Source organism: Lolium perenne, chromosome 7 (assembly GCF_019359855.2).
Source record: "Lolium perenne isolate Kyuss_39 chromosome 7, Kyuss_2.0, whole genome shotgun sequence".
Taxonomy (NCBI): domain Eukaryota; kingdom Viridiplantae; phylum Streptophyta; class Magnoliopsida; order Poales; family Poaceae; genus Lolium; species Lolium perenne.
The window spans coordinates 58,251,339-58,277,646 of NC_067250.2; the positions used below are offsets into that span (position 1 = coordinate 58,251,339).

General features: G+C 45.2%; 3 protein-coding genes, 1 long non-coding RNA gene and 1 pseudogene across 4 annotated transcripts; 3 read left to right on the forward strand and 2 right to left on the reverse strand.

Moving 5' to 3' along the window:
• The first annotated feature begins 1,582 nt into the window (after nucleotides 1–1,582).
• LOC127317393 (uncharacterized) lies at nucleotides 1,583–2,283 on the forward strand. The gene has a single exon (XM_051347954.2). The coding sequence runs from the start codon at nucleotides 1,674–1,676 to the stop codon at nucleotides 2,064–2,066; it is 393 nt and encodes a 130-aa protein (XP_051203914.1). The 5' UTR covers nucleotides 1,583–1,673; the 3' UTR covers nucleotides 2,067–2,283.
• Nucleotides 2,284–3,006: 723 nt separating this feature from the next.
• On the forward strand, nucleotides 3,007–7,590 carry LOC139834232 (uncharacterized). Its single transcript, XR_011749813.1, has 2 exons — nucleotides 3,007–3,198; nucleotides 7,079–7,590. It is a non-coding gene; the product is annotated as an uncharacterized lncRNA (long non-coding RNA).
• LOC127316009 (uncharacterized) lies at nucleotides 3,716–5,193 on the reverse strand (annotated as a pseudogene).
• Nucleotides 7,591–18,545: 10,955 nt separating the features above from the next.
• On the forward strand, nucleotides 18,546–19,283 carry LOC127316008 (uncharacterized). Its single transcript, XM_051346434.1, has 2 exons — nucleotides 18,546–18,790; nucleotides 18,926–19,283. Exons 1-2 carry the CDS (start codon nucleotides 18,546–18,548, stop codon nucleotides 19,281–19,283), a joined length of 603 nt encoding a protein of 200 aa, XP_051202394.1.
• A 4,679-nt stretch (nucleotides 19,284–23,962) lies between these two features.
• On the reverse strand, nucleotides 23,963–25,507 carry LOC127317392 (uncharacterized). Its single transcript, XM_051347953.2, has 2 exons — nucleotides 25,348–25,507; nucleotides 23,963–25,258 (listed from the first exon to the last, which is right to left on the reverse strand). The coding sequence occupies exon 2, from the start codon at nucleotides 25,236–25,238 to the stop codon at nucleotides 24,180–24,182; it is 1,059 nt and encodes a 352-aa protein (XP_051203913.1). The 5' UTR covers nucleotides 25,239–25,258; nucleotides 25,348–25,507; the 3' UTR covers nucleotides 23,963–24,179.
• Nucleotides 25,508–26,308: the final 801 nt, after the last annotated feature.

The window sequence follows — 26,308 nt, forward strand, 5'->3', positions numbered from 1 at the left end:
GACTGGGCTCCAGGATGTACTCTTTGAAACAAGATAATCTCGACACTTGGTTTTCTCCAACATCTCACCATCGCTTAATCAACAATATAACTCTCTTTGTTCGCGTGCAGCTACACGCATCATTGCCAAAGCGTTTGATTTGTTCTTTGTTATCTATAGAAATAACATCCAGATATCTAATTGAATATGGAGATGTACTATAGAGGATGTAAATCTCGTTGCATACGATAGATTGTTGTCAGAAATTGTGTTCGGAGCGAGAGGGGGCACCCAAAGCATATGTTGGATCAAACCCTTGTATATAATTTTGGGCTCTAAAGAGCAAAATGCGTGACAACAAATTAGAGCAAGGAAAAAAGCTCAAAAAGCATGAAGCACACTGCTCAAGCTTGCCACACAGCTAGTACATAGAACTAATGCATTTCCATTTTGCATATCCCCACCAAACAAGATATGACGACCACTAGGAGTGGATCTAGTAAAAGTGTCAAATGGCCGCTTGTATTATTTTAAGGAAAAATGAAAACTGAAATATAGATGCTTGGTTTAAGGTGTCTTACTTTACAACAGTTGCCGAGTCCCTAAAATACTTCTCGAAACTGTTAAAAGGAGAGTAAAACATTTTGGAAATCTAAAATTTAGGGCATGTGATAGAGATTGGGGGCCATGCATTGGCTTTTGGTTGCATATTCTCTCTTTATTTAAAATGCATCTTTGAATATTTTGAAATGTTAAAATATTCCAACAAAAAAATATATGTATATCTTCACATTCTACCTGCACATTAAGTCTTTCCATGAAAAATCGACTTTTTATTTAGACTGTGTGAAAAGACAAAAAATGATGGTAAAAAAAGGCTTTTTGTGAGACATGTTTTGTCTTTTTTACATCGACAAAAAAAATCGGGTTTTCGCGAAACTGTACGAACGCATACAGATTGTTGAGATTGACATACACACATTTTGTTTTTGAAATTTTGACAATTAAAATATGTTTTTTGTTTGTTTTATGGGACCATATACACACGGTGTCGAATTGAATTTCTGTATTTGCCGGGCATTCCTGCAAACCTATTACTCCATCTTTACATGAAGAAACTCAAAGAGCATGAGGTACACCTGGTACCCCTTATCCAGCTAAAGGATTTTTCTTTTTTTTATTCGTCATTATTCCGATCCACATTAATGGATTCAACTTTATCTAGATTCATATGTATCTAGTTAAGTTTTTAGACTAGATGCATGCGAATCTAGACAAAGTTGAGTTCATTAATATGGATCAGACGGAGTAATGCATTTCCATTTTTCATATCACCAAACAAACATGATTTGACGACCACTAGAAGAAGATTCTAATACAAAGTGTCAAATGATCGCTTGTACTCTTACGATAGAAAATCTTTAGACAAATCGAAAACTGAAATAAAGAGGCTCGATGTAAAAGGGTTTTAGAAGTCTAAAAAATCATGTGAATAAAAATGTACACTATCATAAATATCATTCAGTGAATTTCTTGTCTGATGCAAAATAAATAAAGTGATCTTGATCTGCCGGTACCACTGCCCAAGTGCCAAGTGACAGTTTCGCAAAAAAAAGTGCGGAGTGACAATTAGGAGAGCACAAAGAGCTCATTGCCAGCAGACCCAGACCCAGATCTATCGCAACCGGGCGAGCATGGCCACGGCGGCGTTGGGCGGCGACGCGGCCAGCATGGTGGCGGTGGGCCTGGTGTGGGGCGCCACCAACGCCCTGATGCGCCGGGGCGCGCTCGTCTGGGACCGCCGCTCCCGCTCCCTCCCCGCCGGCTCGGGCGCCATCCGGCGGTGGGCGGACCTCCTGCTGACGTGGCAGTACTCGGCGCCGTTCCTCGCCAACCTCTCCGCGTCCGCCACCTTCTTCCGGCTCCTCGGCGACGCCCCCATCTCCGTCGCCGTGCCCGTCACCAACGCCACCACCTTCGCCGCCACCGCCGTCGCAGCCGCGCTCCTCGGGGAGGACACACGCGCCGCGCCCGCCGCGCTCGGCACCGCGCTCATTGTCCTCGGCGTCTGGGTCTGCATCTCCTAGCTAGCCTGCCCGCCTACCACTTCAAGGAACTAAATTCCTTTGTACACTGGCTGCACTGATATTATTGATAAATTTACATAGAATCACCTTGTGGCATCATCTAGCTCATGTTTTTTTTAGTGACAGAATTATCATCTTTCTCAAATGTTCTCTGTAGAATATGGTGTACTTGTATGAATCTCTCAGTTCATAATATCTTTCTTTTGATTCTAAAATATATAGGTTGTTTGCCATTACTGCCTTTCACAATATTGCGTGTTTTTTCCAGATCCAGACATTTTTCTAGATCCAGACATCCAGAAATGAAACTTGGTAATTCTATCACATGGACAAAATACTGATTTAGATCATACAGGTTACTAAGGTTAACCTACATATACACAGAAAGATTGCTCCATCTCAATTCATCAATTCTCCTGGATCCTTATCACTGTAAGTCTTTATCCTGCTTGTGTCCACAACTTGAAGTTACACTTGCTCGAGTAACCTGGGACCCTAGGGCAGAGTTTCTAGTTTGTGGGTATATGTTTGCATTGAGGTGCAAATATTCAATTGGTCAGGAATTTTACTCCTGAAACCTGCAGCATTGCATGCTTCCCATATTGATCAATGAACTGGTGCAATTGTAAGTCTGTAACTAGCATATTTTTCAATGTCACTCAACCCAGCATGCCAATCCATTAATTTATCTAAATCCAATAGTACATAAAAAGTGTGAAAGGTTAGTATTACTATATGTTATCAATAGCTTCTCTGTTCCTCCTGCAGAAAATAGCTTCCATGTTCTTCCTGCAGAAAATAGCTTCCCTGTTGCCAAATTTTTTCAGGAAATATGGTGTTCGTTCCATTTTCTTGTAAATGCAGATTGGATGTTTCCTTCAACCGAAACTGTAATCCGTTTGAGGTCCAACTTCGATAACAGCCATTTCATTGAGTATGACTAAAATGAGCATTAATAAGGTGCTTTGGTGTAGTTGGTAATGTGGGTGGTGTTCATTGTTTTGCAGGTCTGTACTTGAATGCTCTGCTTGGGAGAAACAGGGTACTATACCTTGTTTCCACGACACACGAGATCATGGCTGTGATCTGGGAGGGTGAACGTTCTGTATGACTACACGCTTAATCCTGAAAGGTATGTTTTTTCTTAAACAAAAGCTGTGTGGTTTATTGATAGAAAAGGGTGTATTTACAAACTTGACCTGAGCCCAGGTGATGCAACAGTACACTGGAATTTGTCAGAAAATATGTTTTCCAGTGAATTGAAACTTAGCTTTTACATACATGAGAAACACATAAATTTTGGGGCAATTTTATATACTCTTTTCTTCATGTTCAAGATATATTACAAGGCTTGGGTTAATAGTACCCATAGTATCCATATCAATAGGATACAAACTCAACTCTTTAAATACAACTGTCTTGGACTCTTGATTTAAACGGGCAACGTTGCCTCGACTATCAAAGTACTTACCCGCACACAAGCACTGTTTACTCTACATGCATATTTATACTACTAGGATATGACTCCTCCATGCCTACACATTAACAGAAATATATGCTAACTAACTTGGCAAGACTTCTAAATTAAGACAGTGTTATAATATTTCCTAATTCACATGACAATACGGTAGCAATATACATGATGCTAGTTACAGAATCAAAAACAATGTGTTGCTCAAATAAAATGTCTCGTCCTGAGACACACGCTTCTTCCTTTCACCATAGGTTGTGGTGCTTGCATCATCCAGCTTATCGTGTAGTTGTAGTAGGGTGGTATTCGAGACCTCCATGCAAGAGCCTCAAATTTCCCACGTGGTAGTGGACTACCACATCCTAAGATGATGTCGTGCACACTGATCGTGGGGACTTCCTCACCGGAATCTAACTGATGATGGTTGCAAACCAAGAAGTATTTGCTGCTCCTCACCAATCTCCAACAATATACTGGTTCATCTTCCTGTAAGCAAAGGTTTGGGTGCTTGTCAGACATAAGGAAGTGTGTCTGCTTATATGCTTTCACACATTGAAGAACTGTGCGCCAGAACTGAGCATCAAAGTTATCTCGCAGTAAACCAGCAATGATAAGCGCGCTCTTGAAACACTGTGTCTGTTCCAAAGCAATCTCCTTTGCCATGGTTGCGAGTTTTTGCTGCTCATCAGGGTTTGTGCTTCCGAATGCAAGGGGCTTGAAAAAAATGCCAATAAGCTTCTGGAGGGAAAAAGTCCAGTCGAAGTGCTTCTGTTGTTCCCAGATTCACAATTATATCTGACCAACTGGTAACTATGATTTTGTTCCCACCACACGGTGTCATGCTTGTTACGGAAGATTTCAGCCTTGTCCATGCTGCCTTGTTAATGCCCTCAGTTATTTCAACAATAATCAGCAACCTGTTTTCAGGTCGATCACTCCTTCATCCTTCAGACTGCCTTCTGGAAAGAAGACGATCATCGAGAAGCGACCACACACACTCTCATCCTTACAGACATAACTCAACAAGGGTGCTCTTCCCTACTCTTATTGGACAAACAATTAGGAATACAGCTAAGTCAGGCGTAGCATTGGGACACAGCAAGAAATTCAGGACCTGTTCCCGTTCAGTTTGGCGACCAAACATGCAATTGTCTAGGATCAAATATGTTCCATAAGGTTGACGGAGTATCCGACGATACAACTCCAAGAAGAAAAGAAATTCCTTGATACCAACCATGGTGCCTTCAAGGGTGTCAACCATCCGTTGCAGCTCTTCTCGTATGTTGTTGTTTATATCAAACAACAATGCTTTTCTGTTATTTCTACCACTGCACGTGCAAGAGAAACAAAGCCGTTTGGCTGGACTGGATTTAGACAATACAAATGATGAGTGGCTTACATCCTCATCAAGGGCGGCTTGGAATCTCAAGGCATCAAGCATGTACCGTCCTCTGTACATTCCCTGCCTCAACACTCCGAGCTGACGGAGCATCCCCCGGTTAGTGATATGCCGCCCCTTTGCCTCCTAGATGACGATGTCGATGGCCTATGGAGAATCTCGTCGATGCCAGGTTGCTTCTGGAAGTATTTGCTGATCAGGAACGATGCTGACCTGCTGACGAGGTCACCTGCAATTGCAGAGATGGGGACGTCCATCGATTGGTGAACCCCGTCAACTTGAGCACTTGCAGTAGAAAAGGGATAAACAGCAATGGGTGATACTAGTTGGACTTCAAGTTTTGGTGGTGTTGTTGGCAGGTGTTCTGGATGGAACATTTGAAGTTGGTTGCCGTGATGACTGCGCCATAGTAAAGTGAGCCAAGAGCTGGAGCCTGGATGGATTGACACTTCATGTGATGTGTTATCCTGCCACTTTTTAAGTGGGTCTGCACCCGACTTCTGGAATTTATTGTCACTAGTCTGACGCCTCATTGCTAATCTAGGTCAAAACAGCACAACTTACCTTTCTTGTCTTTATCTTTATAGTAAGCATGCCCGTGCGTTGCTACGGGTTGAACAACTAAACGACCACAACTGCCTCTCCGGTACCAGTGGCGGGGACGAGCGGGAGGGTCAGATCACGAGGACCTTCTATGACGATGTGGTAAGCACAGAACGTTGACGACCGCCCTCCGTGGTAATGATGGTGAGCAGGACAGTGGATGCAAGTCGTCGGACAGTGTTCCTAAGCGATGGACAAGCTCGTCTCGGATGCGTCGGGGTTGTACTCGCCGGGGGTCTGCTCGCAGGCTACCAAGCTTGTCGCTCGCACGGTGTTCTCCTCCTCAGGAGAGTCAAGTCCAAAAATGGTGGTGGTAACGACGGAACCCAGTGTACCAGCAATAGGGGGAAAATAGGAGGAGTTGCACGCCGGTACGCGATATTGTCAGTACATGTTCAGAACCAAACTCACCTAGATTCAGTAGACACTATGGAGCGAAGATAGAAGAATCTGCAACTCGTACGTGAGAGCAGCCGAACAATACACCAGGATCGAACTTAGTTAACACTACAATGTCATGCCATGACGTAGGTAACAGAACATGTACATAGAAGATGCGACCTTTACTAACACAACATGCACCAAGTTCAAGTGAACATACAGAGAGATAACGTGATGAGTTCCCAACCCGGGCGGCTGCGACCGGACCAGTGGCAGAGGCAGCGTCGGCGGCTTCGAGCATGGGCAACCTCAGAAGCTGTTGGCGCCTACTCGTCTAGTCGTCTTCCACCATCGGGAGCAGGTTCAATGTCCGGGCCCCATTCCTGGCGTTGTTAAACCGTGGGGCCTAGATGGTGGCCATCATAAGCTTGCCAGACTTGTGTGGGCGCGAGTGTGCAGAGGCTCGCGGCTGGAACGCTCCAGCACAACTTACCTTTCTTGTCTTTATCTTTATTTTATTCTATACCTCTCCATTTAGTCGTGCCAAATCTTGACCTGTAATTCATTTGCTGATTCTTAGTTGTTGATCTTTTTGTTAAATAAATCTCCATCATCTGAAATCACTCACCGTTAAGTCAAAAACTACGTTGAGTTCGTGCGATATGTTATTGTGATTTCTTGTTTGTAAGCTACGTATGGGGTGGCTTTACGACAAGGATGGTTGGATGATGATCAATACTGCATATATTATAAAGTGTGTTTTTATAGAATTCTTGCCAACCACCCCCTTCAAATGCATATTTTATTTGGTTTTGGGGCATCACGTTCTTTATTAGTTGTAACATGAAAGAGCTAATGTTGAGAAAAAAGTTTAGAAATTTATAGCGTTTTTAGACTGTTCAATTTTGAACTGAACTTGTTTCAAAAAAAAAATTGTGGGCATTTCTAATTTTTTTTGGTAGTCACAAAATCACGGCTGTAACTTGTAACAAAACATGAGTGCAAGATTAACAATATTGTGCAACATAATCCACACATTATCAGAAAATGATGGCTAATATATGAATTTTAACTATCAAATTATGATCAATATTATTTTGAAACGAGAAAGTGTAACTGCTAACTTGGACCCTTTCCCGGTCGATTTTTTTTCCTTAGGCGCTATCAAGTATTTGGACTGTTCTACTAGGAGTGGTGGATGAGACAAGGAGTAGAAAAAACACTGTTTCTTCGACTGGAGGACTGAATTTGACAACACTGCCAAAGCGGCATGCATTTCCTACCAACGAAATGAGCAGAGCGCCTATTTTTCTGAGAGGAACACGTGTTCGATCGTTAAGCACACGGCGGAGGACTCTCTGCGAGGATGTTAACACAGATAATGAACTACTCCATGTTCGACCCTCGTTGATTTGGAGAAGCTGACTGGCCTCCCAAGGAACAGAAGAGTTGCTGTTCCGGTATGCTTCATCAACGCCGCCAGAGTAGCTAGAATGGCCATGCTTGGCGTGAGATAACTTGGCTCCAGCCTGTACTTTCGTAAATAAGACAATTCGGCCACTAGGTTTTCTCCAATATCTCACTATCTCTTAGCTGACAATATAACTAAATTTGTCACATCTAGCTATGGGCATCCTTCGAAGCAGAGATAGCCAAAGCTCTTCTTTTTTCATTGTGTAGAAAAGGAAAACAAGTTTTTTCATGGACGACGACTGGAAATTCTAGTGCCACGGAGGATCTAATGCCGTTTCCTAGTATAGATTGTTGCGAGGGAAATTGTGTTTGAAGTGAGGGGGCACTCAAATCATACTAGGTTGGATGCAATCATTTTATACCAGGCTACTTGGGCTCTAAACAGGAAAACGCGTGACAACAATTTGGAGCAAGGGGAAAGGCGCAAAGAGCGTGAGTCAGACACTGGTAAATAGAACTATGTATTTGGCACATCACATAAGTATGATTTGATGGCCAGGACCCAGGAGGAGAGGGTCTAGTCCATGATAGCCTGGACACATCTTTCCTCGTTCCACCGTAGCTCTCCTCTGTAACTCCATGCTGACAGCTGAGTACTTTTAACATGGGTGAGCAGGAGGCCTAGCTGATTTTTTTCTTCATATTTTATATCTCCCTGGTTCTGTTTAACTCCTTTTCATGAACAAAATGTTATTCTTCTTTACGGGTATAGGACACATGTGTGCGGATAGGGATGAAAACGGGAGCGAATACGAACAGAATGCCGCCACATTTGTTTTCATTTTTTTTGCAAAAGCGAAAATAAATATAGGAATCATGAAAACAAATACAGAAACAAATACTATCAAAAATAGATATAGAGCAAATACAACACGAAAAATAGGACGGAAGGCGAACATTTGTCGGAACCAAGAAACCCCTTGGATCATGCAGGAAAACTCAAGCGAACAACCAAACTTGTGTTAGTTCCTAAGATGAAATCAAATATGATGATATATCATGATCATATATAAGATTGTAAGTTATCACATTAACTATGGAATAGGGGAAGGATCATACCGTCCAAGCCTCCTCAAACACAGGAAGAGATTATGTGGTGCCCTTAGTTTCGGGATAGGATACTTTGAGAAATTTTACTCATCTTAGACTGAGCCATCTATAACAACCCTACAACAGGATTTCCATATTAGTGGGGAACAGATCAATTTTCGCTTCTGTTCCGCCGGAAAAGACCATTCCTTTTCCAATCCATTCCGCTAAAAAGGTACCATTTTCGTTCTCCTAAAAAGTTCCGTTTCCGTTCCCTAGAATTCCACATTCGTTCCGCAAAATTATGTTTCCATTTCTACATTTTCGTTCCCTTTCCATTTTTTCACAGGAAAGTCAAGAAAACTAACAAGTTTGTGTTAGTTCCTAACATGAAATCAAATATGATGATATATCATGATAATAGTAATAACCCTCAAGGCTTCCTTGAACGCAGGAAGGGATTATGTGGTCACCACCCGCTAGTTTTGGGATGGGCTACTTTGGGCATTTTGACTTATCTCAGATTGGGCTGCTGGATTGGACCAACTACAACAACCCTAAAACATAAATGATGTTTTACTCGGAAATTGAAATGTTGTTTCCGCTTCTCTTCCGCCGGAAAAGTATGTTCCGTTTCCGATAAAAAAGATTTGTTTCTGTTTCCCTTCCGCAAATTTTCGTTTCCATTTCCATATTTCTATTCAGCTTTTGTGCGGAAAGTCAGAATCTTCCCACTCCATTTTCATCCCTATTCACACTATTGTTTGTATCCTCTAGATTGATCATGTCTAGCATCAAGATTAGATTAACAACATGCATATATAAATATATCAAAGACAAGAATGATAGAAAATTGCATCTGAATAAATCATCTCTTAATCAAAGATCCACCATCAATTACACATGTATATAACCACAATCATCTATGGCAGCTCATAAGGTTGTAAAGCGATGATAGCACATCTGCACATTTAAGGATTCGATCAAGCTAGTATCGCAAACTCATAGTCTGGCGGTGGATTACTCCCTACTCGTCATGGATACATTAGAGGAGTTGATAAAGATGCGGCTAGAGGCAGTTACAACTACACTTCCTCACTACTAGGAAAAGGCCTAGCCGTAATATTGCCATCAGCTCCCGGAGTCTACGATGACTAGGAGGAGTGTCGGAGACAGGTTCGCCATTTTAGTGGTAACAGTTACAAAGGGTACACCACTAGAGCGGAGGCTGAAGACAGATACGCGCGCTATCTAGTGGGAGAGAGGAGGGAGCGGAGGAGGAACCGGATGAAGACCACTTTCATCGCGATGATGCTCATAGTGACTGTAGCTCTCTTCTATGCGATGGTAGTTTAGCTCATCGACCTTGTAACCTCGTGACGACAACTATGCTAGCTACTCGATCTCAAGATCCTAACTTGTGTAATATTTGAATCCATACTTTGAATTCGGAGGCTAATGTGAAGAACTATGATGATATACTGTGATGCATTGTCTATGTATTATGTCATGTATTATGCTGTATTGTGTAACCTGTACAAATACCAGGAATTGAAATAAAACTTAAATAGTCGAACTACTAGCAGTGGTGCACCTCGTACCCTTTAGTGGCTCACCACTCAGTTGCGCACCACTCAGTTGCGCACCCAAAAATAGAGCAGTGGCGCACCCCTAGCTGCACTCCTAAAAGCTGGCAGTGACGCACCACTCTAAGTACCAATGGCGCACCTCTCCAAACTAGCAATGGCGCACCCTTATGGGTTAGCAATGGTGCACCAGGTGGTGCGCCATTGGTATCTGGACTACCAATGGCGCACCACTAGTACGCCACTGCTAACGGTTAGCAATGGCGTGATAGCAGTGGCGCACAATCATGTTTTCTAGTAGTGCCTGGTCCCTCCTATCTTGCTTTGGGTGCATGGATTTACTTCTACTCATACTCTTAATAGTGCAGCACTACTAGCACTTGGTTTCCCCCAATATCTCACCGTCGCTTAATCGGCAAGTTGTTGATAAAAGTTAGGACGTGGCTACACAGTGCCCTAGCACTGTTTAGTCTTAGGGGGTGCCCCACCCAAAAATGGAAAGAAAACGGTCGGACAACTCTCGCATTCCAAAAGTAGAAAAGTCTTAATCCCGACATTTCCTCCTTCACCGCGGGAGCGCCACTTTGCCTAAACATGAAATATCACACGGGCGAATACTGCTTTCTCCTTCCCCTCTCTTTCACAAATTCATCGCGATAATAAAAAAGTAGCTCAAATAATCACTAAATACATCATCCACAACCTTCTTTTTCTATAAAATACATCACTTGCCTGCTCCGTAGCTCAAATCTGGCCCCAGGGATGTAATAAAAAAAAGTGAAATGTAATAAATATAGTTTTTTTTAGAAAAGTGACAAAAAATACATCCAGATGCATAAGTCTCATCTAGAAATTGGGGAAGAAATACATCCAGATGCATAAGTGTCATCTAGAAATTGGGGGAAAAATACATCCAGATGCATAAGTCTCATCTAGAAATTGGGGAAGAAATACATCGAGGCTTTCATCATTTCTAGATATTGGGGAAAAAATACATCGAGGCTTTCATCATTTCTGGATGTAGAAAAAGGTAGAAAAGTACACCCGTTTGCAAAAAGTTATATCCAGAATTGTGAAAACATTGCTATTCTTACATCCTTGCACGAGGAGGATTTGGGAGCTCAACCACCAGATCCGCCATGGCCGTTGTCTTTCGCTTGGGACCACGGGTGTTGTGCGGTTCGCCCCACCCACAACACCACCACCACCAGTCCACCTCAGCCGCCGCCCTCCGGCTGAAGCGCGCAGACGTGCTTCCCTCTTACGCGGACCAGCACGAGAGGACTGGCAGAGGTCCTCAAGGTCGAGGACGAGCACACGGCGGAGCGAGAGCGGCGATGCCGGAATGGCGGAGGTCCTCAAGGTTGAGGACGAGCACACTGAGGAGCGAGAGCAGCAGGCCATACCGGCGGAGGTCAACGAGGTCGGGCGCAGCCATGGCGTCCTTGCGCGAGTCGAGAACGGGGTTTGTGGAGGTTGGGGAAAACAAAGGAGAGGCGGCGTGAGGAGTTACGGAGCTATACCGGCCGCGTGCGCGTCCGGCAGGGTGGCGCGGGTGCTAGGGGGAGAGGAGGTCAACGGGGAAGGGAGAGATGTAATGGCGCTCGTGTCTCTCTTCTGCTGTTCGGCGGCGTCTGGAAGGAGCGGGGATAAGATTTCCGTGGACGAGAGAAAAGCCACGTGCGAGTTGGGCTGTTGGACCGCACGATTTTAATCGGACGAGAGAGACTGGTGAGCACCGCGTAAGACAACGCCGTGCCCAGGCATAAATTAGAAATCGGGTAAAAGTTATCACAGTGCGGAGGATGTTAACGACCTTGACTACTATACAAAATGCAATTGTAGTGAGGACTGAGGAGCACTGAGATGTTGAGTTGTTGGATCCCATAACTTTATCGGAGGTTACTGGACCGATTAATCTACAGACTACAGGGGAAATCAATTTTGGGGGAAATGGGAGAAGACAAAATGTGTGACCCAATAAGAGACCTCAGTGCGAGCCTGAATCGGTGGATGGTTCACGTCCTCCATCAATCCGTTGAGCGTGCCAGAAACATCACCTATTGAGAATAAAATGAGGCACGCTCAATGGGTGATTTAGAAGGTTGCGAGATCACACTGATCTTTTTTTTAGTAGAAGCAGTTAACGCCGATCTGATCATAACATGTTCGTTCGCCGCTGAAATGGACACATTCGAGTGGGCTGGTCTCTCTACTTGGGCTTCTGTTTGGTATTCAAGTATGAAGATAGGCCTCATGGGTCTCATATTAATCATGCATTTGAATTTGGAAAAAAAGGATTGTCGAATTCTCAAAAAAAAAAAGGATTCCTCTGAAAGAAAAAGATAACAGAAAGATAAACATTGAACTAGCATTAGCAGAGCCTGAGATTTTTGTCCAGAGTTGGGTGTTTTTCTCTCGAGAAATTTTAAAAGTTTTTGTTTCTGTTTCTTCGAGGATATATATACATGCAGTAGCATAGTTACCTGTCTCGATTCAGAATCAATAGATGAACCTTCAACAAGTTCACAACCTTCTAAATCACCCATTGAGCGTGCCAGAAGCATCACCGGTTTCCCCCTTCTTATAGCGGAGCCACGGAAGCCGATAAGCGCCCAGGAGTTAACAGTCTCGACTACCACCGCGCGCGCGGCCAAAACTTACACACGTAAACACCCCCTCTGATTGATCGCCGAGGTCTGCCCGTACGCCGTCATGGACCCGTCGAAGAAGCAGCAGCTCGCCGCAGCCCCGTCGCCGGAGAAGCGGCCGTCGACGCTCCTCGACGCGTACGAGGTGGAGTGCATCAGGCGGGAGCTGGAGAGTCTCCTCCTCAAGCAGAACGCCGGCGAGCGTGGCGCGGCATCCGGCGGCAGCGATGACGCCGCAGCGGACATACTCGGCCTCCTACGCTGCCGCCGCCGCCACGGCAGCAAGGAGACAACCGGCGCCAGTAACACTAACCGCGCGCCGGCGCCGGCGCCGGCGCCAGTACGTCCGGCTAAGAAGCTCTCAGGCGGCGGGACGGGGCTTCATCTGGGGAAGCACGCGGTGAAGATTTGCGGCGGCGCCGTGGCCGTATCCCCCGCCGGTGCAAACGGCCGAAGACCGCGGCGCGTAGGCTACCGGGAGGTGGAGAAGATGTAGTCGTAGAGCGGATGCATAAATGTCTGGTTCACCGTGCTCCATCAGTGGGGAACTGGAAGATGAGAGTTGTTGCAGGATTCGGCCTATAATTCGAGGGCGCGCTTCTCTCTTGTGGCTGTTATTCCAAAGTTCCAATTAGCGTGTCTTCCTTTTGCATCAGGTTGATATTGTGCGAGCAGGTCTACTAGGACACTAGCTACCTACGAACACCGATGAATTTTCAGATAAATTTCGAAAAATAAGAGGAGTATTAGCACAGTCCTCGTTGTTTTTTTTCTCTTGCTTTTGCTTTCGCTTTGGATGAATGGCTTTTTTAGGGATGCTTTGCATGAATGGTTGTGTGATGGAACTGTTCGCTTGGTTTGAATCGGTTACTTCTATCTATCCGCTTTCTCGTATGATGCGCAAGCAGGTGCGGCCCCCAACGAGGATCAACGTGGAAAGTTCGAACACTCTGCCGGCCCTCTTGGCATTTTTTGATAAAAGAAATATATTAATATCAAAACGATATCAATTACACATAGCCTCTGCAACAACGCATCACCCTAATGGCACTACGGATGCACACAGCCAAAAAAAGGAAAAGAAAACTAAGAAACAAAAGTCCCGCTACAGCATCTCGGGCCTAACAACAGCAATACATCCACCGCCAAGATAACACCTGAAGTACAGACTCTCCAAAAACGACGCCTCCAAGAAGGGAACAGTGCGCTACACCATCGTCGCCCGATCAAAGATCTTAGGTTTTCACCCTGAAGATAGTCTCCGCTCTCAAAACAATGCCTCCAACAAGGTCATTGCCAGGCACAACCAGTTAAGGCAATTCCTTGGGTTTTCACCCTGAAAGGTAGGACTCCGAACTTCACCTGTGTTGTCGCCCCCACTTTCATACCGCTGTTGTGAAGTCCGGAACACCAAGCAAATCCCTCAACAGCGCGGAGATTTGAACCTCCCTTAGCTAGTCCTCCCCTCCGGCCTTCATGAACTTCCATTCTTCCGACTTTCATCATGGATCCATAGTCACTTGATGTCAACACAGAAAAAGAGCTTCGCGCCGCTCCCTCCAGAACCAATCGGTCGGAATGAAAGCATGGGTGCGCACGACCGAATACCACCGATCCAGCAAACTCCAGGCAAAAAGCACTGTTACATTCGCCGGTGGAGCCTTCCGGAACTCAACACTCCGGCTAGATCATGAGCCAGGCCTCCAGTAGGTCTTCCTCTTCACGCAAGAGAGATCCTAGGACCACCACCTTTATTCAGGTCGGACCCCCGCATCAGCGACCGTCCCGGGCTGGCCAAGCCAACCCTCCACCGGCGACTCCGTCGCCGACTTCCAAGCATCTCCATCTCGCCGCCGGAACGCGGTGATAGATCGATAGATCCACCACCACCAACCGCAGGCCGACCCTCTCCGGCGAAGAAGAGGGCCACCTCCACCGTCGTACCCAAGGTTGCTGCCCCAGGCGACCTCGTGTCGCGGGTGAAACCCGTGATCGCTTCCACTCACCGGCAAGAGGCGGGGGGAAATTGGCGCAGGCCATGAGCCTGGCCGCCGCCCACCACCAACCCCTGCCGGAGTGCTGCGGAGCCGACGGGAGGAGGGAGGCTGCAGCGCTGGGCGCCGCCGCCCATCCCACGCGCCGGCCGCCAGGGGAGCCGACGGGAGAAGGGGCGCAACGCAGGCCGCCGCCGCCCGACTCCTCCGCGCGCCCGCCCTGCATCGAGGTGGGAGATCCGGCCGCCGCCCCCCGGCGTCGACGAGGAGGAGCCCCCCCGCCGCCACGCCCCGTGGGACTTTGCCCCGACGGCGGTACCGGTGGCGGCGGCGGCGGTTAGGCTGGGGTGCGGGAGGAGGGTTAGGGCTGGGGTGCGGGAGGAGGGTTAGGGCTGGGGTGCGGGAGGAGGGTTAGGGCTCAGCGAGTAGCCCGATCTCCAATCGTTTCTCAGATGAACTGGATAGTTCAAAATATGCACCCGGCAGAACGTTTTTATGTAGTTTCTTTTCAAGAACAATATCTAAATTTACGCTCGTGCAAATCTATTATATATTAAAAGCAAAATAAGGGTATTTTTCGAGGCACCACATTCATCCACATCCACATAAGACAAAAAATATAATCCGCTGATTCTAGACATAACGGTTGAGATTAAAAGATAAAAGAAGTTACTTAGAACATTAGCTGTGTACAAACGGAAGCTGACACGTAAAATTTTAAAGGAAATATCTAATATGTTGGTTCCGAACCAAGTTGGCCCATACGTGCTTTCCATTTGCTGCCGCCAGACATTTTTTTATTTTTAACCAGTACGGCCAATCTATGGAGCGTGAAAAAGTTACACGAGAATTTTCCTTTGCCATATGCGGTAGTGCAAATGCGTGAACAAGCCCAATGACATACATCTATACTTTTTTTCTTTCCTTGGTTGAGATGGGAAGTGCAGATGCACCAACACTTAATGAGACATGTAACTGAGAAACTCTATACTAAAACTAATCTGACGTATTGTTTCTTGACTGTTTCAATGAGAAAAGAATAACTATGCACCATATGGACGTCAACATATATATGTTAATTTTTTCTTTTCGAAAATCAAATTATTTTACTGACAAATAGATCTGTTTCAAATTAGTTGACTTTGATTTATTTAAATTCGTATGAATCTACACACTAAAATACATGTACATATATATCTAGATAAATCTCTGAATCAATTAATTTGAAACAAAGGTAGTATATATTTAAATTTATAAGCGTGAATGTTTCATGTTGGGCCTAGCAATTTTGCCCCTTCAAAAATCTTCATATTCCATTAATTGATTTTCTGTGTATTCAAGAACTAAGGTACGTACAAGGGGATTTAGGAATTTAGCACATCACGGTTCTACAAGGTGTGAGATCTATTCAGAACAACATATGTGACATTCAGTTTGTTTCTTAAATAGGCATAGTGCCACCATGCAGTTTTATTGACATTGTGTATAAGGCTAAAAGTTTAATTTACTTCTTCGCCTCCACGGAATCAAATTTGAATTCATGCATTGTAAATAAAACAAATATTGTTGGTACCTAAATTATTGACTTAATTTTATATATGCATATCAACACATAACCATGAAAATTTGATCAATAATTATGCGGCTAAAATTAACGATGATTTCTACGTAGGTGGTATTTACCTAATTCAACATTTGTGAGAGACATAAAACTGTACTGAGTCTAATCGATCAATACGATTTGCAAGGGTATAAGCAAGATCGAATCAGCATATACACACCCACTCACCACTACACTCACACAGGCATATTGTTTATCTCCTACACGACTTGGCAAAATAGCCAATGGTGTCATTGTCCAAGGTTGAAGATGAAGAGCACCTCAAGGATTACGTTGTAATTTTATTTTTGTTGAGGTGTTTATACTGTTTTTTTTATTTCTGTTAATGGCAGGTTTCGTTTCACAAAAAAATATACATGGATTTAACTAATTTTAAGACACCAAAGATAATGCCCTCGCAATTGCGAGAGCCACACTCTCAACCATCTAATCATATGATACAAATATCTAAAAGCCATGAATTTATCTACGCTAAAGACAATACGATGATGCCCTCGCAAATGCGAGGGCCATTGTGCTAGTTTTCATAAAAGGCTAATCACTTCTCTATGTAGTAATGTATAATAAATACTCCTTCCTGTCCAAAACAATTGTTGCTGTGGTATAAAGTCATACTAAAGCATTCATACATACTCTATTGTATCCGACGCGACGGAGGGAACGGGCTCCCAGTATTTCTCCATGATCGTGGCATCGAATTAATGACCCATCTGGCATGATGGCGTTCAGGTGTCAGCATCCCGAGCTAGAAATCGGGAGCCATAACGGATTGATCAGTCGTTCTGGCCCAACCTCTGCCACGAGCTAGCTAAGGGGAGTGCTGTTGAACCGGCTAACAAACAATGGGTAGCAACGTGCCAGCAAGCCACGGACCGACACTGGCGTGAAGCTAGCTAGCGAGGTCGTGCCATTTTGGCATTCCTTAATCCCTTTTGGAGGCCAGCATCACTTGGTAAACGAACCAAATCTAGTTGAACCATGGATTTAATTTCATCGCATGTTGAACGGTACTGTAACGTTTATATGTACTGTACCTGTGGCAAGAACCTCGTGGTGAAGGCAAACAAGCAAGGCGATGAGCATGGAAACGTTGCCAGAAAGGTAATCCTAATATTATATAGCTGGTCGGCATTACATTTCTATGAAATACAATGCAGCAAAGGGATGTAACGGAGAAAGGGAGCGGGTGGAAGGTTACACGCTAAGAGGAAAGGGCCCAAGTCATACTCTACGACTCTGCGCGCGCGACCGCATCACCTGCTCGACTCGGTGCTTCTCCCAAATTACGGGCTCTCGGGGCCGAACTCATCGAAGAGCGGCATGTAGTAGCTCCGTAAGTAGGGGGTGTCGTTGAAGATCTTCACCGACAAGCGGTCTTCACCACAGTACCAGACCTTCAGGACATGGCCGACGTGCAGCTCATAATGAGTTGCAAAGTCCTGCCATCCACCACGCAGGAACATGTGCTCGGTGTCGTCTTTCCACGTCTTCAGGTCCCAAATGGGCTGCTCGCCGCTCGCCTCCCGCATCCAGAGCTTGGTGGAGGGATACGTGAGGAGTTCCTCGACGAACTTGCCCATGAGCTTGAACCAACGGTTGAAGCCCGCCAGGAGGAAGACAAGTAACTCAAAACCGATCAAGTCATCGGTCTCATCTCCGTTCACCTTGGCACGCGTCGTGGGAGGAGGCGAGCACTTGGTGGCACTACAAGGAATTAGGCTATAGGCCCAGGCTTACCACCACTAGTAGAAAATGAACCTTCCGTCCAGGCTTTTTGACCCTGCCTATTCTGGAGCCGGGACAAATGGTCAGTCCACGTCGCTCCAAAAAACGGCACCCTTTTGTCCTGGTGCTTCATGGGCCTTTAGTACCGGTTGGTGACTCTAACCGGGACTAAAGGGTCTGCGCCTACCGGCCTCCCTTTAGTCCCGGCTCGTGTCACCAACCGGGACTAAAGGCCACCTTTAGTGCCGGCTGGTGACACGAGCCGGGATCAAAGTCAAACCTTTCGTTCCCGCGTGGAAACCGATTCGTCTCGCTATTACTGATCGCACACGGAAAATAGAGAACGACTTTGGAAGTTGCATCGCTGCCGGCGCCATTGATCCCTATTGGATGGCCTTTTCACCTCCCTCCCCTATATACATGCCTTGTTCTTCCTCATCTCCATAGCCACCAAAACTGCACCATTAGCCACATCTCCCTCGCCGGCCTCTCTCTCTCCCGCGCCCCGGACTGCCCTCTCTCATGGAGTCTCTCATGGATCCAAAAATGGTGAAGCTCGCGCGCGCCCTCGACTTTCCTCGATCTGAAGTCTACTACGATGTCATCAAAAAGATGAATTTCAAGGTCACGTACACCCTCCGTGCGAAAAAGATGGAGAGGTGGATCCGCGCCGTCAAGAGGGATTTCCTCGATGCCGCGGAAATCAAGGACGTGGGCTTGGACTGCGAGTTCACCGACCCTCGCGAGGGTAGAGCTAATCAGCGCGCCGCTGTCCTTCAACTCTTTGTCGCGCAAGAGACTTTGGTCTTCCAAATTGTTCATGCCGATTAAGTGCCACAACTTCTCATCGATTTCCTTGCGTACAAGAACATCAGATTCTATGGCGCGGCAATCCACAATAATATGAATATTCTGCGTACCTACAGAATTATTTGTATTCCATCTGTGATCAACCTCCAGCAGATCCTCCGGAACCCTACCCCAAATAAGCAGACTCTGAGTTTCTATGATTTGGCAAATCATTATATTGGAACGGGTCTCGAGCATAAGAAGAAGGTTAATAAGAAGGACAAGGACGCCAAGAACAAGCTGCCGAAGACCGCCAAGGAATCAGCAGAAGAAGAGACACTGATTTTTGGATGGGGCGATTTTCCCTTGAGCCATAAGCTACTGCATTATGCCGCTCTCGACGCTCTCCTAGGCTTTGAGCTAGGTAGGAGGCATTTCCGGGCACTTGGCTACAATAACCAGTGGGATCGCCTCGAACTTAATATTTATGAGTAGATGCATGGTGGTGTGGTGTGTGGTATCGTGTGTGCCTTCTATGTATGAACATATGAATCGTCGCGATCAATATATAAAATCTTTCTATTATATTATTATTTAAATTCCTCACATTTTTCTAATAATAATGGACATATTATTTGTCCAAATGCGATTTATAGATTTAAAGATATTAATTATACCATATTATATGAATAATAGATATATTATTTAATAATAGTAATAGAAATGAATAAAAATAAATTATTTCATATTTAAATTCCTCATATTTTTCTAATAATAATGGACATATTATTTTTCCAAATGCGGTTTATAGATTTAAAGATATTAATTATGCCATATTATATGAATAATAGATATATTATTTAATAATAGTAATAAAAATGAATAATTCTTTATTTCATATTTAAATTCCTCACAGTTTTCTAATAATAATGGACATATTATTTGTCCAAATGCAATTTATAGATTTAAAGATATTAATTGTGCCATATTATATTAATAATAGATATATTATTTAATAATAGTAATAAAAATGAATAATAAATAAATTATTTCATATTTAAATTCCTCACATTTTTCTAATAATAATGGACATATTATTTGTCCAAATGCGATTTATAGATTTAAAAATATTATGCCAAAATTGGTGCACACCAGTGGCAGTTGTCACCGGCACACAACCTAGAAGGCTCGATGGCCGTATCCTCTTACCGCCGGCGCACCCTCATCCCCCTCCGCCAGTGGATATGGCTGCTGCCAGGCCTAGGAAATACCGCCGGCGCATAGCCCCGGAGCTGCACCGGCGGTATTAGGTTTTCCCGGGCGCACAACAGGCTCGTGCGCCGACGGTATTTCCTAGGCCTGGCCCATGAAAGTACTGCCGCTTGGCCCATGTTACCGCCGGCGCATCTGCATTCCGGTGCGCCGGCGATAACATGGAGATATTTTACAGCCCAAGCCACTTTCCCGACTCCCACTTCTTACTCCTCCCCCACTCAAACCTGAGCCTCCTTACTTCCCATCTAATTTCCCCCCTCTCCTATCCCCAGTTTAACCAATTTAACCAATACTATTTGATATATTTGAGCAAGTCTCACCCTACTACATGCACCACACACCCTCTTTGTAGATCTAGATCTCTAGATTTAGATCTATTCCGCATGAACCGCTCAAATATCTAGATCTAGACTTCTCGGTGATCTTCGATCTCGTCTACATATTGATCAACCTAATAGGTGATTAATCAACAATTTAAGGATGAAATTGTGTATATGTTTGAAACTTTGAGGTTGGCGAATCGACCCGATTGCACTTTATATGTGATGATATAAAATAAAAATGAGTTGCCAATGTTTTGCCGAAATGTTGATTCGTTAAGTTTCCGTCCTGAGGCTCCTCGGAGGTTCTATTTTGTAGCAAGTTCATGCCGATTTTTTTCTTGAAAACCGATCGATGGTTCTAATCAAATCTCACTTGGCGTGCAGACGACAGTGGTCATCAATATGAGAGAAAGCTAACGATATATCTAAAACACGCAACCGCCGAGATGTATCAAAATAATCGCATAGAGATATTTTGTCCGTGTCACAGATGCAAACTAGGCAAATTGTTCGACCGTTTCGCGGCAAAATTGGTGGCACACCTGCTCATGAGTGGTTTCATGGAGAGCCACACTCACTGGATGAGCGATGAAGGTGATAATGTAGATGTTAATGGGGCGGGGGAAAACTGGAAATGTGGAAGAAGGGCATCATGACATTGAAGAAGACGAAGAGGTTGGTGCAAATGATGATGAAGATCATTATGATGACGACAAAGACGAAGAGGCGGACACAGATGAAGTGCCACTAACTTCAGGCGTGCGGGACCCTCATCTTCAAGATTCGCTTCTAAAAAAATAGGTATGATGCCGGCCGCGGAGTTACTGATAGACGGAAATCAAAGCTGGAGAAACTGGAGATAGACTCGAATACTCCGTTGTACGACGCATGTCACGGGTTGGAGGAGTCTCGCTTGAAAGTAGCTCTCCATATTCTCTAGAAGAAGACAAAACATGGATGGACCAACACAAGTGGTGAAGACATGCTGGAATACTGGAAATATCGCCTTCCCGTCGGGAACAAGTGTCCTAGTAGTGTAGATGAGGCTAAGAAAATCACGTGCCCTCTCGATTTATCGCACAACAAATACCACGCCTACATGAACGACTGCATCATGTATCGTAACGAGCACGCAGACAAGACCAAATGTCCGCTGTGCGACGCTCATCGATACAAGAAAGGGAAGAAAGCTCCTCGAAAAGTTGTGTGGTACTTCCCACTCGCCCCCGCCTGCAATGGTTCTTCCCGAACCGCAAGGAGGCAAAGCTCATGCCCGCGCCTAGGCATGGTGTGGGCCCCTCATGGCTCCTCTCCGTATCGTCTTCTGGCTCCGTGAGTCTTCGGGTAAAATAGGGACTTTGTGATAATTTTCGGGGATTTTCCTAAAAGTTGGAATTCTGCACAAAAACGAGACACCCGATCAATTCTACTGAAAACAGCATTAACCCGTGTTAGTTGTATTCAAAACACACAAATTATAGGGAAAACAACAGCAAAAGTGTTCGGAAAAGTAGATACGTTTGGGACGTATCATGGTCATCCAACGATGACAAACGTGAGTCGGCAAGGCGAGAAAGAGACACCTAGGCCTGCACTGTGGGGGATGTGACGATCGTGAATGTAGGAGTCGCCGTGCGACCCTAGGAACTTATAGAGCTAATGATTTCCTCCCGCTTCAACATGAGCATGGCCTTAGCCACGGACGACGATATCCCGAGTCGGGTGTTGGCGTGCACCTCCATCTCCAAGGCCATCTCGATGGCAACCCTGGCGGTGGCTTCTGTAGCTTGATGGGCTTTCTTCGCCCGCACCATGGATTGGGCTTTCTCTGAACAAAGCGTTTATTTTACTTGCAATTTGCTTTAGTAGCATTTTACTTTATTTGTCATTTACTTTCACGCAAACTATAAACCATTAAAAAAAATCCTTGCATCTTTTACTTTGTTGAAATTTCTAAGCAATGACTGGTTGGACAACCTTTTCTATTTGAATGTACTACCATCGATCCAATAAACTTTTGCACCCGACTCTAGGTCGAGCACTCCTAGACTATATTCCTTTCTGACTTTTGTGGATCCGAATCACGAACCAGAGCCAACGTAGCCATCGAAGTGGCACTGTTGCATCTCAAACACTTGGGAAACCCAAGAGAATTCCACTGTTATGTCGTACCCTAGCGAGATTTGTGTGGGTCTTGTTTCCAATATATCTAAGGAGGAAATCTCATCACACAATTACTGCTCAAATCGATATTCCATGATCGTGTCCAGCCCGAAGGCGTATGATTCTTATTTCTAGGAGACCTAAGCCTGAGAACTCATCAGAGAGCTCGTGCTCAGATTGATCTTCCACAATCGTGTCTAGCCAAAAGGCAGTCCGTGTGGGTCTTGATGTCAAGCGCCTTTCTGGGAGCTAGATCGCACGCAGGTCTCGATGATGAAGATGTGGATACCACCGATCGGAACGATAGCGAAGCGGATTGGGTCCTCCATAGCCTCAATAGACCACACGTTACTCGAACAATGGGGAAGTTTCCCTCCTGGAGGACTTACCCGATGGCCGCGAAGGTGAATCCAGCCCGGATCCTTGCTCTATGCGCCACTGCCCCACGGTGGCCGCCAACTGTCGTGGTTTTGTCGACGTGTACGCAATGAGGGGGACATGCGGTGAGATAGAGAGGGTAGGCATAAGGCGGGGAGCTTCCGAGATGATGTGACATGAGTAACCCATGTTCAGATCCCACAACAGCGAGGAGATTCTACTTCCTGCTGCAAATAACTATAATGGCAATATGTGCGAGATTACAATGATGTGTATGATTGCATAATTCAACTTATATAGTCGCATGGTCCTAGGGTTACAGGAGAGTCCAAGCCAGCGTCGATACTAGAGTCCAAGACTAATCCGTCTAACCGATTCTTCAAAAGCAATGTCTCCAAGAAGGAAACAATCCACATGTATTATTGTCATCTGATCGAAAACCTTAGGTTTCACCATGGAAAAAGTTTGAGTTCCCAAAACAATGTCTTCATTAAGACAGTTACCATGTACAACCAATACATGCTAGACCTTAGATTTTCACCCTGAAAATCGCGATTGGACAATTATGGAGTACCACTAAAAATCCACTCCGAAGTGGGTGCTGCTACCCCCACTTGCCGATATCGTTGCTGCAAGTCTCCAAACACCTGACACACACGAGCATGTCCGAAATGAACATTAACAATATGCAATTTACATGAGCGCCATGGGAATCATCTTTTCTAAGATCTCTAAATTAAAGATGTTCCATCCCTGGCAAATGTGGAAATAATGAGCAGGATCACTTTTTTGCTTCCGTGAATCTTTCAGCAAAACAGGGTGTAGAGACTTAGTCTTCGAGATGATAAGGGCAAATATGCAATTTACTTAGAGCGCCATGGGTTAGGTTATCAGATTGTAGACTTGTAATTTGTTACATCTGTACATTGGCACTCATGTATAACATCATTCTATCAGCCTTTGTTGGAAGTAATAATCACAAAGGACCAAATCATGCATACACAAATACTTCAGTCTATCATCAAGCATCAGAAATGACCAACCATCTGAACTGATTACAAACCGACATCACAAATTACAAGTAGTCTTGCCGTGGATGAGCAGAGAACACATTATTGAAATACTACAAATCTTCAACAAGCGAAAAGACGCAATAATGGAAGGGAAAAACATTTAGATGGACAACACTTGATCAAACATCTACCACACCTATGACAATCGAAATCATCAAAAGAAGAAGCGCGAGCCTAGGTCAATTCGGCTGCCTGCGGAGAGACTTCCCCTCTGACAGCTCCTCCGCTGGCTTGTGGTGAGATTTCCCCTGGCGGAGAGACTTCCCCTCCTGTGGCTCTTCAGCTGGCTTGCTCAAAACAGGCTTGCGGAGAGACTTTCCTTCCTCTGGCTCTTCCGCTGGCTTGCTCAAAACAGGCTTGCGGAGAGATTTTCCCTCCTGTGGCTTTTCCGCTGGCTTGCTCAAAACAGGCTTGCGGAGAGTCTTCCCCTTCCCCTCCTGTGGCTCTTCTGCTGGCTTGCTCAAAACAGTCTTACGGAGAGACTTCCCCTCTAGAGGCTGCTCCACTAGCTTGTCCAAAATGGGTTTGCGGAGAGACTTCCCCTCACGTGGCTGCTCTGTCGGATTCCTTGAAACAGGCTCGCGGAGAGACTTCCCACACGAAGATGGCTCGTCCGTTTGCTTGCTCAAAACATACTCGCGGAGAGACATCCCATATGGAGACTCCTCTGCTGTACTACGAAGATCGTTCTCCCTCTGAGGCTCCACTGGCCCGGGTAGGCCTTCCGTAACTGTCCTACGGAGAGCGTTCCCCTTCCTATGCTCCACCGCCGGCCTGCGGAGAGACGCGACCGACCCTTCCAGTTTCCGTAGGGTCTGGCGCACTGGGTCCTCATCATTTACATTTTCCTTCTGCAGATTGGGTTCCATTCCCTGCACGAACGAGCGAACAGAAGGAAGAATACTCTCTGAAACTTGGGGGAGGAGCTGCGTCTTCCCGCTCAAGTAGGCAATCGAGCGTCCCATGGCTATCCCAGTGGTACGGCGATCGCCCAAGATACTCTCGGTGGCCTCAGTGGCGCCCTTGAGCCGCCGCAGACTCCCGATGACAACCTTGGGGTCCCTTCGGAGGGACATCGTTTCTAGATCCACCATGCTCTTGATTTCGCCGAGACCTGCCTCCAGTTCTTTCAACTCCTTGCCGGACGAGAGCTTCTTAAGTGTCACCTTGACGAGCTCGGTAATGATCGGAACGACCAAACATTGGATCAGCAAAACTGTAATTTCTGCTAGTACCATGGTTATGGGCAGTTTTCCACCTAGAAATTCGGTACGAAGTGATCAAAACAACAGCTAGCTAGCAGAAGGACATGGATTAACTATGTGAGGACAGGTTATTACATATTACCTGTGAATTCAGAGAAGCATATCCACCAGGCTCGGCTCCAATTTAGATCAAGGCCACTGCTGCAGAACGAACCGGCAGGGGAAGGTGGGGAAAGGAGTTGCTCAAGTAATTATAGACTTATGATCAGGCAAATTATTCAAAAGATAACCACTACAGTTAACTACTCTCTCCAGTTCACACGGCTGTGTTACCTAATAAAGGGCATGCCGTCAACATCCATGGCCATCACCATTGTCTGTGTGCGCCTGCAAAAAAGACGATATATATAGGACTGAGAGAGACGCATTTTAATGGGTTTAAGCAGAATTTATTAATGGCGGCAACCGTGGCGTGCCACTAGTCCACTACCAATAAAAAAATATCCAAAGAACTAGGTATTTCAAAGGTTATTATAATTGCTTGAACGAGATGATACCCCTCGCGTTGCTACGGGAAAGGTTTGTACTAACATTTTATTATACTGCGGTACAATAAACTACGGATGACACATTAGATATAAGAGCTCTTTTACGGTGATTGACACAGAGCTTTAGCTCCGTCTAATCGAATTTGGGTTCCGTCTAATGTATTTTTTCGTAACCGATGATACATCGGTGTGTAACTTCTATAATACTTCAACAATTGTAGAAGCACAACTCATGAAATCATAGAGAAACAAATCAGGAAAAAAATCGGGAATTTTTTTTCATCAATCGTGATATTGATCTCCCAATCGCAGACGTGAGCCACCTCCTCTCCTCCATCGCAGACACGAGCCTCCGCCGCCGCCAGCCACCGTGGCTGCCCCCTCTCCTCCATCGCAGCCGCCAACCGCCACGGTCAGCCCATCTCCTACCTCGCGAGTGTTAGCTTTTAATCTTGATTATGTATTAGCATGTTTAGATTCATCTGCATGTAGTTTAGGTTATCTGCAGTTTGTCATGCCGCTGTAGGTGAGATGCCTACAAGGCTAGTTTCAGAA

What these genes read in the sequence shown, in the direction of transcription:
- LOC127317393 (XM_051347954.2), top strand. Translation starts at nt 1,674, where the DNA reads ATGGCCACGGCGGCGTTGGGCGGCGACGCGGCCAGCATGGTGGCGGTG.
- LOC127316008 (XM_051346434.1), top strand. Translation starts at nt 18,546, where the DNA reads ATGGTGAAGCTCGCGCGCGCCCTCGACTTTCCTCGATCTGAAGTCTAC. An exon ending in GTCCTTCAACTCTTTGTCGC is followed by an intron (nt 18,791 to 18,925) that starts GCAAGAGACTTT and finishes GCGTACCTACAG; the next exon opens with AATTATTTGTATTCCATCTG.
- LOC127317392 (XM_051347953.2), bottom strand. Translation starts at nt 25,238, where the DNA reads ATGGTACTAGCAGAAATTACAGTTTTGCTGATCCAATGTTTGGTCGTT.